This window comes from Lithobates pipiens, unplaced genomic scaffold (assembly GCF_037356315.1).
Source record: "Lithobates pipiens isolate NorthernLeopardFrog02 unplaced genomic scaffold, aLitPip1_a1.2 Scaffold_22, whole genome shotgun sequence".
Classification (NCBI taxonomy): Eukaryota; Metazoa; Chordata; class Amphibia; order Anura; family Ranidae; genus Lithobates; species Lithobates pipiens.
Genome location: NW_027507784.1, coordinates 252,728,530 through 252,741,386, shown reverse-complemented (window position 1 = coordinate 252,741,386; position 12,857 = coordinate 252,728,530). Strand labels below are relative to the sequence as shown.

General features: G+C 43.5%; 1 protein-coding gene across 1 annotated transcript in view; it reads left to right on the top strand.

Annotated features, from left to right (window-relative positions):
* Positions 1–11,825, top strand: part of LOC143924566 (palmitoleoyl-protein carboxylesterase notum2-like) — a 104,909-nt gene extending 93,084 nt beyond the window's left edge. Inside the window, exon 12 of the mRNA XM_077448944.1 lies at positions 7,027–11,825. Coding sequence (XP_077305070.1) covers positions 7,027–7,330 — 304 coding nt within the window. The 3' untranslated portion in view covers positions 7,331–11,825. The remainder of the gene's footprint in view (positions 1–7,026) is intronic.
* Positions 11,826–12,857: the final 1,032 nt, after the last annotated feature.

Genomic DNA, 12,857 nt, shown 5'->3' with positions numbered 1-12,857 from the left:
TGGCGCAGGGTGGCGCGGGCAGCCAAAGCGCATGCGCGACAATGACGTCATCCCCTCAGCGACGGCGGTTTATTTAAAAAACGCTTTTTCCACACTTTTGCTGCTGCTTGTGATTTCTACACCACTCTCCATCCTGGTTTGATCACACAGCCTGCTGCCTTGCAAGACATGTCCGCCCTAGCCTCTGGTAAGTCAGTTTTCTCTACTTATTCTATGCCAGCACCTGCTGCTCATACTCTGCATTGGCTCTCATGCTGAAAACCTCTGATCATAGGTATACTCTATTCCTCCCTATGGAGACCACTGCCACTGTAGACCATCCAAGAACTACAAGGTAAGGGGCGTATGGATTGGTAAGTAATGAAGAGGAGAAAAGAGAGCACTGCCATTAATACCTCTCATTTTGGTAGCTCTGGCAGGTCATCGGGGTCATCCCATTCTAAACGAAAGGAACGTTCCCCCTCGAGACACTCCCATTCTCAGCATAGTCGGTCAAGATCTTCCCGTCACCGCAGAGAGTCATTATCCTGTCGCCAGCGTCGAGAGGAGCACCATACCCGACCTGCGGTTAATACCTGCTGGGTTTGCGGAGCGCAAGCGCTACCGAATAAACTTGTGTGCCAAATCTGTTTGGAGGAAGCGACTCGCGACAAGGAATATGAGAATCAGTTAAAGAGTCAATTTTGGAGGTGGTGGCATATGAACCAATTAAATCATCTAATTCAGCCTCAAGTTCATACACCCCTCAAGATCCAGACGACTCCCCAGAGGAAGACGAACCCCTGACCCCTACCGTATTTGATTTTGCATTGATAGACCCCTTTGGAAAATCAGTTAAGGAGGTGATCGGTTGGGAGGAGGAGAAGGACGCCCCACCTAAATTACGGAAGTATTTTCCTAACCTAAAAAAAGACCCTGAAGTTTTTCCTTTTATCAAAGAGCCCGAAGAGCTTATAAAAGACGAGTGGCAAAAGCCAGAAAAGAAATCCGGACTAAATAATAGATTAGCCAAACTCTACCCTCTAAAAAAGCCAACAGTGAACCCTCTTATCTCTGCTCCTGTGGTGGACTCCTCACTGATGCGACTTGAGCGACACGTAACCTTACCAATAGAAGACGCCGTGACATTTAAAGACGTGATGGACCGTAAGATCGATCTCAGTCTTAAAAAAGCCTATTCGGCAGAAGGTGGGGCTTGCAGGCCAGCAGTCACTCTAGCAGCGGTCGGTAGAGCCATTATCTGCTGGACATCCAGTGTGGAAAAGTTAATGCTGGAAGCAGCAGACCAAGAAAAAATTAGCTCAGCTCTGCAAGAACTCAGCCTAGCGGGAGATTTCGTGGCAGAAGCAGCGGTGGACATTATAAGGTCTTCAGCGAGAGTGATGCTGGCTTCAGTAACCTCCAGGAGAGCGCTCTGGCTGAAGCCTTGGGTCACTGACGCAACTTATAAATCCAATTGGTGCAAGATTCCTTATGATGGTACTAATCTTTTCGGTTAAAAGTTAGATTCCACAATATCAAAAGTCACGGGGGGAAAATCGGGTCTAATACCATCGGACAGAAGATCTAAACAACAAAAAAATCCACCCTTCAGATGTCATTTGCCGGAGAGGTATCGGGACGCAAGATATTATAGACCCGGGAAGGAATTCAAACTAAATTGGCGAAACACACAGCCTTCCTTCGTGAGAGTTCAAAAATCAAAGGCAGCCATCCCAGGAGACCAACAGAAATCTTTTTGATGTCACGCATGCCCAGCCCGCAATAGTAGGAGCGAGGCTGAGGCTATTTGCCCAAGTATGGATAGACCGAATAAAAAACCCCTGGACAATATCCACCATTCAAGAGGGTCACAGATGGAGGTTCAAACACAAACCACCAAAAAAACACTACAAACCCACCAGACTACCATCCTCGCGTCTGAAACGGAAGCTTCTAGTCAAATACATCATGGAGTTACTTCAGAAGCAGGCAATCGTAGAGGTCCCATGGGAGCAGAGAGGAGAGGGTTTTTACTTTCCTCTTTTCTTAGTTACAAAGAAGACAGGAAACCTGAGGATGGTGTTAGATTTAAAAAACCTCAACCAAATGATTCTAGTCGAATCCTTCAAGATGGAGAGTCTCCAATCAATATTACTAACAACAGCAGAAAAAGATTGGATGCTCTCGATCGATTTATCCGACGCTTATTTACACATACCCGTGCATCAAGCCTTTCAAAAGTACCTACGCTTTGCGATAGGTCAACAACACTTTCAATTCAAAAGCCTCCTGTTTGGGATATCAACGGCACACAGGACCTTTACAAAAGTTTTACTTCCAGTTATAGCACTCCTGAGAGAGAAAGGGCTGAGAGTCCTGCATATCTCGACAATATTCTTCTTCTAGCCGATAGTCAGGAAACACTCTTACAACATTGATCAGTACTAATTTCCACGCTCCAGCAGTTCGGTGGATAATAAATTGGAGAAAGAGCAGCCTGGCCCCAGTTCAGATAATGGTCTTCTTAGGAGCCGAATTAGACACCAGTACCAACAGAGTCGATTTCCCCCAAGAGAAGCTACAACCACTCGTCCGCAAAATAAAAAGGCTCATGTCGGAAGACCACCTGCCCGCAAGAACGTGCTTAAGCATCCTGGGCTCAATGTCCTCAATCTTCCTAATAAATCAGTGGTCCCAGTGGAATTCGAGGGTTCTCCAGAATTCGCTCCTAACACAGTGGAACGGGTCCTCAATGACACAGCAAATATTGATCACCAGGTCAGTAAAAAAATTTGTACGATGATGGACTCAAATCAGCAACTTAACACGCCGTCGTCCTATTGTACCTCCACTACCAGTAACGTCAGACGCCAGTCATCTCAGGTGGGGAGCACACCATCAAGACAAGGGAGCACAGGGCCGTTGGTCCTTCTGCCCACAAGGAGTAGTCTCAAACGTTCTGGAGCTCAGGGCCGCATGGCAAGTACTCCTAACCTTCGGTTCCCTTCTCTCAGGGAAAAGTGTCCTTTTGCGCATGGACAATACAGTGGCTGTAAATTATGTCCAAAGGCAAGGGGGCACCAGAAGCAAAATTCTAATGCAAGAGGTTCGACCCATAATCGAATGGGCACAGGTCCATTTGACGGATTTAAAGGCAGTATACGTCCCAGCGATACACAACCAGCTCGCGGACGATCTGAGTCAAGTATTTATTCGAACAACAAATGGTCTCTCAGTCACCAGGCCTTTGCTTTTCTCACACACAGGTGGGGAACACCAGACATAGACTTAGCGGCAACACCAGCGAACAGCAAATGTACCCGCTTCCTAAATTTACCGCCTATCCAACAGCGACAGGGATCGACTGTCTTCACCATCCTTGGAGTTTTCGCCTAGGGTACATATTCCCTCCGGTACCCCTGATAGCCAGATTTCTGGCCAGGCTGAGGAGTTCGACATCCACAGTGGTGGCGGTATTGCCTTTCTGGCCCAGGAGGCCATGGTTTGCGACCATCCTGCAACTAGAGGGGCCACTTCCACTCCCACTGTCTCCGACCTTACTCTCGCAAGGACAATTTCTACACCTGTCACCAGAGCGGTTACATCTGACGGCTTGGAAATTGAAAGGGAAAGGTTCTTAGATCAGGGATGTTCACTAAGGGTAGTATCTACACTGCAGCAAGCAAGGAAAAAATCAACAAACAACATATATAATAAAATTTGGGAAAAATTCTCCACGCTAGCTCAACAGCAGTCTTGGGATCCCATCTTTCCTTCAGTCTCTCAGGTGCTAGAGTTTCTACAAGTAGGTCTAGAGAAGGGGTTAGGTTCAAGCACCCTAAAAGTCCACGTCTCTGCCCTATCCGCAATGACAGGAGTCAAATAGGCTTTGAACCCCCTCATCATGCATTTCCAGGGAGCGTGCCTGAAAATAAGGTCTCCCAGGAAGCCAGTTTTTCCAACCTGGGATCTGTCAATTGTTTTGGAAGCTTTGGCAAAGGAACCTTTTTCTCCTCTAGAATCAATATCCTTATGGGACTTGACGCTCAAGCTATCATTTCTAATTGCAATCACGTCAGCCAAGAGAGTTTCCGAACTGCAAGCTCTACTAATTAAAGAACCACATCTAGTCTTTTACCCAGACAGAGTCGTCCTCAGACCCTCGGACCAGTTTGTACCCAAGGTAGCGTCTAACTTCCACTTCATTCTGGAGATTAATCTACCTGTCTTTCTCAATACAGACGGGAATCCTCATCCTCTGGACGTTAATCATCTCCACCTACCTGGAAATTACCAGTACATTCAAAAAGATGGAGAACCTTCTGGTCATCCCACATGACAAGGCGGCCTCCTCAAGAACGATAGCTTCCTGGCTGATTAAAGCTATCAAGAAAGCGTATCTAGTCCAACGTCTTCCAATACCAGAGAGTCTGAAAGCGCACTCAACGAGGGTGGTAGGGGCGTCATGGGCAGCGTACTGTAGAGTATCTCCAGAGACTATATGCAAGGCAGCAACTTGGACTTCAAAAACCACATTCATGTCGCACTACAGAATAGACCCGGCTCAATTAACTACGGTTGAGTTTGGGAGATCAATCATCCAAACGAATTCATCCATACCTTGTACCTGAGTAAATAAAACCTTCTAAAAAGCACCCAACCATGTAGCGAGTTATTTCCCAATGTGTGTGCTGCCATGATGCGTCAGGAAAACGGAAAATTGTATACTCACCTTTCCGTAATTTTCCTTTCCTGATGCATTTCATGGCAGCACACAGAAGCCCGCCGCTCTAAGTTGATAAGTTACTGAGAATGCAATGGTGGACTCCTCTTCAAATCTTATAGCTAATCAGTCCTATCAGGTTGTGGAGGTGGAGTCACAAACCAATGTGTGTGCTGCCATGGGATGCGTCAGGAAAGGAAAATTAGGGAAAGGTGAGTATACAATTTTCCGTTATTTCTCCTGCAGATAGCAGCGACAACAAGGAAAGAAAAACAATAGGAAGCACATCAGAAATGGCAAGAATTTTCCAAACGCAGCTAATTGCAATGTACAACTGCAAGTGAACGCTGTGCCAGGATTCTCTGAATTTCAGAATAACAAAACATGCTTTTGACAGCGGCAGAACAGCCGCCCGTGTGAAAGGGGCCTTACTGCCTCACAGAAAAAGTCCCATTGGACGAAACGTATGTCAGGCTAGGCACAGAGCAGCAGTGACGTCGGTACACCCGTGGAGGGTGCCAGAGGAACAAATGTTTCCATATACAGTATCTCACAAAAGTGAGTACACCCCTTACATTTTTGTAAATATTTTATTAGATCTTTTCATGTGACAACACTGAAGAAATTACACTTTGCTACAATGTAAAGTAGTGAGTATACAGCTTGTCAATGTGCTGTCCACTCAAAATAACTCAAACACACAGCCATTAATGTCTAAACCGCTGGCAACAAAAGTGAATACACCCCTAAGTGAAAATGTTCAAATTGGGCCCAATTAGCCATTTTCCCTCTACGGTGTCATGTAACTCGTTAGTGTTACAAGGTCTCAGGTGTGAATGGGGAGCAGGTGTGTTAAATTTGGTGTCATCGTTCTCGCTCTCTCATACTGGTCACTGAAAGTTCAACATGGCACCTCATGGCAAAGAACTCTCTGAGGATCTGAAAAAAGAATTGTTGCTCTACATAAAGATGGCCTAGACTATAAGAAGATTGCCAATACCCTGAAACTAAGCGGAAGCACAGTCGCCAAGACCATACAGAGGTTTAACAGGACAGGTCTCTAACATCCACCAGCTTCGTGATGTCATCATGTGGCAACCTGTGAAGCTCTGGTGAACTCCTTGCCCAAGAGGGTTAAGGCAGTGCTGGAAAATAATGGTGGCCACACAAAATATTGACACTACTCACTACTTTACATTGTAGCAAAGTGTAATTTATTCAGTGTTGTCATATTAAAAGATATAATAGTATATTAACAAAAATGTGAGGGGTGTACTCACTTTTGTGAGATACTGTAAGCCTATTTTATTTGATCTGTAGTAAGTAGAACGTTTAATAAACTTGTGTGTGCCTTTTAAACGAATGTTGCGCAATGAGTCTATCTTCCTCTTCCACGTGATTTGTGGAATGGTTGGACTCTGGAGTTCCTTTGAACGGTAATCACTGTGAGGGATATCTCTCTGGAATCCAATAAAGTTGACTGGACAGCTAAAGTAGTTATACCTGTAGTGAGGGGTGAATGCTCACTGAAGTGCTTATAGAACTTGGGAGGTCTTAGCCCTTGTACACACGGTCGGACATTCCGATGGACAATGTCCAATAGGACCGTGTTGTAGGATAATCCGGCAGTGTGTGGGCGCCATCGGACTTTTTCCTTCGGAGTATCCGACGGACCAAGTTTTCCAGCTGGGCTATAAAATTTTCCGACAACATGATCCGATCGGACTTTGTCCAATCATGTGTAGAGAATTCCAATCGGACAAAGTGCCACGCATGCTCAGATCAAATTCCTAGACCAAAGCTATTGGCTACTAGCCTGAACGTAGTCCCGTCCTGACAAAATAACGTCCTCGCGTTAAGTACGATCGGATTTTCTGACAACTTTGTCCGACTGTGTGTATGCAACAGACAAAATCCGTCAGACAAAATCCAACGGATTTGGTTGTCGGAATGTCCGACCGTGTGTACAAGGGCTTAGTATTTGGTAAGCATATATATTTACCATACTTATCCCGTGGGGAGCACTGGGTGTCTGCACCGCTTGAAACTGGATTGACACTTCTTTTAAGTTCACTATATGGACTCTTAGTTGGAATTTTGGATTTATTTTTCCATTTTCTCACTACATTTCAATAGATGAACTTTTGTGTACACTATATATATTGATCATGGAGTAACACTTTGATTTTCTGTTATGATGTGTGTTATGATGATATATGTGTGAGCGCTGCTGTTTTTTCACTTGTTTTATTCACTTGGAATTATCATTTATTTACACATAGCACAATTTTTTTCTTTAATAATATTTTTTTTATTAACAGCAACTGGCTGGATTTTCAAGTAAAAGGAGTGACCTTGGCTCGAGCTCTACAATGTTGGGAGAAAAGTCTACAGGAACGAAGAGGTCAAAAGACTGTCATCCGCGGATGTCCCTTTCATTTAATAGACAATTGTCATTGGCCTCATTGCAATCCCACATGCCCAGCTCTTCATGATCCTGTCACTGGCCAAGAAGTGACCTTATTGCAAATGTTCCTCAGGCTGAACCTTGAAAACCAGAAGAGAGGTCAGGAGCCCAAAGGAGATCTAAGCCAGTTGATGGCCATGTTAAGAAATGGCGGTTAATCAGAACTTTATTAAATTTTATCACACATTATTTATGATAGTACCTATATCAATGAAACTGAACTTTTTCATTAAGCTTCAGTTGGCTGAAGGATGCTTGAAGATAGTGTTTTAACTACACAATAAGCTCTATTTATTATGTGGTTTACAGGTTATACCAAACATGTACATGTTTCTGCAAAAAGTTAGCTATCTGCAAAAAACAACATTTAACTTGATTCAAACTTAAACTTACTTATAAAAGTTAAAGGGTATTAAACCCAAACACAAAGATATAATATATTGCAGTGTATCAATCCTTAAATATGGGGGCTGCAATTGCTTTTTGCTTTTTTTTTAGGCCTCTTTCACAAGGATGGTCCGTTCAGGCCCGCCTGTCAGTTTTTTAGGCAGACCTGAATGGACGCTCCATAGACCTCTATGGAGCGTCGGATGTCAGCGGTGACATGTCCATCCGACCAGCTCTGATCCGAAAAAGTGTGACGGAGGAAAAACCTACTTTTCCATCCGTCTGCGGATCGGATCGGGTGACGACGGACTCTGCGGTCCATCCTAATCCGATCCCCCAAAGGGGAGAGTGGCGCAGAGTCGGACCTGTCATCTTCCTGCTAGCGGATGTCCACGGGGCGGATCATCACGGATCTGTCCTGTGTAAAAGAGCCCTTAGTATTTTTTTTCTTTTATTTTTACCTGGTGATCCAGCCAGTAACAAACACACTTCTAGATGAAGGAGCAACTAAGAAACCTTTGGACAGCAGCACTGTCATTCTGGGGTGAGGGTAGTGTTAGATTCACCAGAAGATTTAGATGGACTTGACTAACAAATTAAAGCGGTATTAAACCCAAAACTAAAAATATAATGTATTGCGGTTTTCTTTTATGTTTTTTTCCCTCTGTTTTCCCCTTATGATCTGGCCAGTAGCATGCCCCCTCTCTGGATAAATGAGCACAGGGGCCCCTTTGGACAGCAGCATTGTTAAAGTGATTCTAATGCCGTGTACACATGACGAGACTTTCCAGCAGACTAGGTTCGACAGAATCAGTCCGTCTGACTATCCGATTGTGTGTGGGCTAATCCGATAATTTTTCGTTTAAAAAATCAGACGGACCTATAAATAGAACATGTTTCAAATCTGTTCCGACAGACTCAATTCTTATCGGGAAAACCGTTCATCTGTATGCTGTTCCGACAGACCAAATACGACGCAAGGGAAGCTATTGAACTTCCTCTTTTAGTCCCGTCTTACGTCATCACGTTTAAAACAAATGGATTTTCAAACAGACTTAGTCTGTTCCTGTGTGGGCAAGTCCGTTCATTTGGAAAGTCTGTCGGAAACTCCGCAGAAAGTCAGTCGGGAAGACCATGGGACCTAGTCTGCCAGAAAGTCTGGTCGTGTGTATGCAGCATAAAGGTTGGAATAAAAAAAAAGAAAAACAGGTTATTCTTACCTGCTCTGTGCAATGGGTTTGCACAGAGTGACTCCAATCCCCTTCTTTTTGGGTCAAAAATACCCCCAGCACCCCAATTGGTGCTGGGGGCACGCGATCAGACTCCTTTCCAAGTCACACTCCTGTGAATAGACATTGTCCATTCATGGGCTGAGCATGGCTCAGCCCTGCCCCCTTCTGTGATTGAGCTTTGTGTGAGCCAATAAGGAAAGCAGCGGCTCTCATGCATTACGTTAAAAAACCTTCTGCCTTTAGAACCACTTTGATCTGGGGGGAGGGAAGTATTAGATGTACTAGCAGATTTAAAAACACTAACACATTGTAGCCAAGCTCCAACTCACACTGCAACTACTCAAGCAGTCACAGCATGTTTTTTTTTTTACTTTTGGGGTAAAGATTTTACATGGATAAATAAAAGTGGACCATTATAAGCATCCCAGTCAGTGTTAAATGGTTTGTTTCAACACGTTAACTGTTATAATTGCAGGAGAGCTTGTTCTGCTGAAAAATAATGACAATCTTACAGGCTGGATCACTAGGTGTAAATAAAAGAAAGCCTAAAAAAGGAAATGAATGCAGCTACCTTCAATTGATGAGCTGCAATATTAAAAGAATAGTGTTTGGGTTTATGTTACATGTTTTAAAAGGTTCTAGATATAAGAAGTTATTTGGTAAAAAAAAAAAAGCATGTCATGCATGATGAACACTTTTTGATGTAATACTCCATCTGTCTTACTCAATGTTAATGAGATAGAGGGTATTTTTGTGTGTGCAAGGTTATATTTTAAGTGAGAAAACGTGTAAAAACCAAGCAGTAAAAAGGTAGTATAGGCTTTTAATACCTAATTTACCTGTATATTATAGCGACCTATGTATTAAGTGAAATAGATTGTCCTATTCAGCTAGAGCTGCAACCCATAAGAATCCCTACATTTCTAAATATGGCCCTCCTCTGTGGACTGGCATATATATGATTCATATACATTTTTTTTTATTGAGCAAGAATCTGATTGGCCACATATTGCAGCTCTATTACGAATCAATTAATAAATGCCTATGTGGCAAAGAAAGGGACGATCTACTAATTCTATCTCATAGATTGGCTTTCAGGCTGCAGTGGCAGTGGTTCTGCTGTAATACTTGTCCCAGATTGCTGTTAAACACTTTGCACTGGAACCTATAAAGAGCTGGAATTGGCATCAGAAAACAACATCTGAGTACGCAGGAATGCAAAAGATAATGTAGATCATATTTTTGGAATGCAAAGATGTTCTGGATACACTTTATCTGTATGCATATGTTGCCATATTTCTTGGATGAGATCATTTTATCGGCAAATCCTTGCAAGACTTTCCAGAGTTCAGTAAAATTCCATTTTGAAAGATTACATTAAAAGGGTTGTAAACCATCGTTTTAAAAAAACAAAAGTGTCATATTTACCTCCACTGTGCATTTTGTTTTGCATAGAGTGGCCATGGTCCTCCTGTTTTGGGGTCCCTCAGTGGCGCTGGTGGCTCCTCCCCGCATCGATTGTCCACGTTGGAGAAGTGATCTCCTTGGTAGACACCCGTGCAGGCATGCTCCCGAGTCCCGCATCTGTGTCCATTCACACAGAATGCAGGACTCGGCCCCGGGCCGCATCATTGGATTTGTTTGACAGCAGCGGGAGCCAATGGCTGAACTGCTATCAATCTATCCAATCAGAACATGAGACACCAGCTAGTGCTGGTGTGCCAATTCCCGGCCGGAGAAAGATCGGGGTCAGGTAAGTAAAACAGGGGGCTCGGGGTGAGCTGCATCACCACAGAAGGTTTTTCACTTTAATGCATAGAATGTACACCTTGGAGATTTCCTTCTTAAGGACAGCTAATCCCTGAAATAGTTGAATGTTGCAAGTGAAACTCCACATTTGTTGATTAAAAAATTTTTTTTTGATCTCTAGAACCAATCTATAATCTTAAAGGATTTTTTAGAAAACTTGGATAGACTTGCTGTTGCATTAGTCTGTGTGAGTCTGTCTGCTGTAATAAATCAAGCAAGACCAAAATATGATATATAGAAAGCCGCATCCCTTTACCCTTGGGGTATTTCACTAAAGCTGGATCAAAATTCATACAATTCCAAAGGGGCTGGCCAAAATGTGATTTATGTATATGTAGCTCTGTTCTGCCACCCGCGGTTCCCGCACCGCCTGTAATCTGCGCCAGTGGCCGCCAGGCAGAGACTGACACTCTCTGTCAGCCCCTGGGCGGGCTTTCTTCTCTCACCCTCTTGTTTCCCTGTGTGCAGAGTGACACTCACACAGGCATCCGCCCACTCTGCTCTTTCCCCAGCCTCCCTATTCGCAGAGGCGGAGAGCCAATCATCAGGAAGCAGCAGAAGAGAACTGTAGCAGCAGAAGAGAACTCTTTGCTTCCTGGATCCCCTCATGTGGAGGCCATCTCGCTGCTGTGACGGGGATTGCGGCCTACCACGCAGAATACCACATTCCAACCCAGATGAGAGGGGCATAGCTCTGTTTGACATCCATCCAGCACCACTCTGGTGGCCTGGATGTTGGTGAGAGGGCAGTAGCCCACCTTTACAAATCCTTTCTCACGGTTTTACTGGAAAACTGTGCAGAGACACCTTTAGCTCTCCACATTTCAAGAAACCTATGGCTTGGTACTATACCTTATTGGATAAAAGTTAATGAGCTCCTCAATGCCGGTGAAGACAATCAGATCTGCAACGGGGACATTACAGTCATTGCTGCTATAAGGGCCCTTATACCACTCCCTTTAAGTCAGACCTCTAATTACAGTTAACGGTTAATAGTTTGGCCTAGGGTTCCCCTTTAATATTATTAACAAGTACTCAATAGTTCGAAGAAGGTATTTACGGATTATCTGTTACTGACTGTATTAAATGTTGTCATTTGCATAATTGTTTTAGCATTATTAAAATCACTTCAACCAAATCCTGGTTGTTTGTCCGGGATCTGGCTGACCAATACCATTTTGAGTTCTTACTGCCTAAGTAAATCGAAAGAAACATTAATATTTAATCAGTGTCAGTGAGTCATTACTGTTGTATTCCATTAATCACATTGCCAGGTATGCCAGAGGGGCTGAGCCCATTCCTGGGGTTGAGAGGCAGAGTAATGTACGGAATCAATTTAAGCAGCTCCTTCGTTGGTATCGCTACATATATTTCTCACTGTTTAACAGAAGCTGATTGGCTTCTGTTGAATGGATCTGCTGGAAAATTTTAATTCGATCAGTGGCTGTGTATGCTCCTCACTGTCTGAGTACATTGTTCTGGTGGGGGACTCCTGCAACCACCTTGCTTGTGTTGATATAGATAGAGGAACCTGCAGCAAACACAAGGATAGAAATTAGATCCCAAATTTGTCACCTGCAACCATTTTCACTACCCAGTCTACACCTGTATATCAGGTCGTTCTGAACAGGCAGAGTGCTGACAGGTCTCTGGCTTTGCATGTAAAGCATTATGAGTTCACTACACATTTTATTTTGCTTATTTAAGTTTTGCATGAAAAAAAGTGCATAAAGCACAAATAAATGTAGGAACAATATATGTGAAAACAAGATGAAAAAGTGTGTAGTGGCCTTAAATTGGATCACATGGTGAGCCAAGATAAAACTATTACGTAACAAACTGATACAAAGCAGTCATCATTTTATAAATTCATATGTCAACTGCAAAATGATCAAAAGCAATAAAAATTACATTTCAGACATTTTTTTTTTGTTAGGAACCCTTTGTATGTACATACATGCTACATAGTTATATAGTTGGTAAGGCCGATTAAAGACACCAGTCCATCCAGGTCAACCCGTAATTTATGCTTTTAATGTTTATAACTGCATGGACTTTCACATGTGCTAGTTTGCATTTTAATGTTTTTTGACACTTTACAGAAGATCTACCATTACGGTATATGTTTTACACTGCCCCCTATTCATGTGCCCGGCCCCCTAATCTACATGTTGGGCGCATTGATTCCAATGGGTTTTTAAGCATGTGATTAGAGTCTTCATTGGCTTCAAAAAAGGGTGGGCTCGGGGAGAAGAGC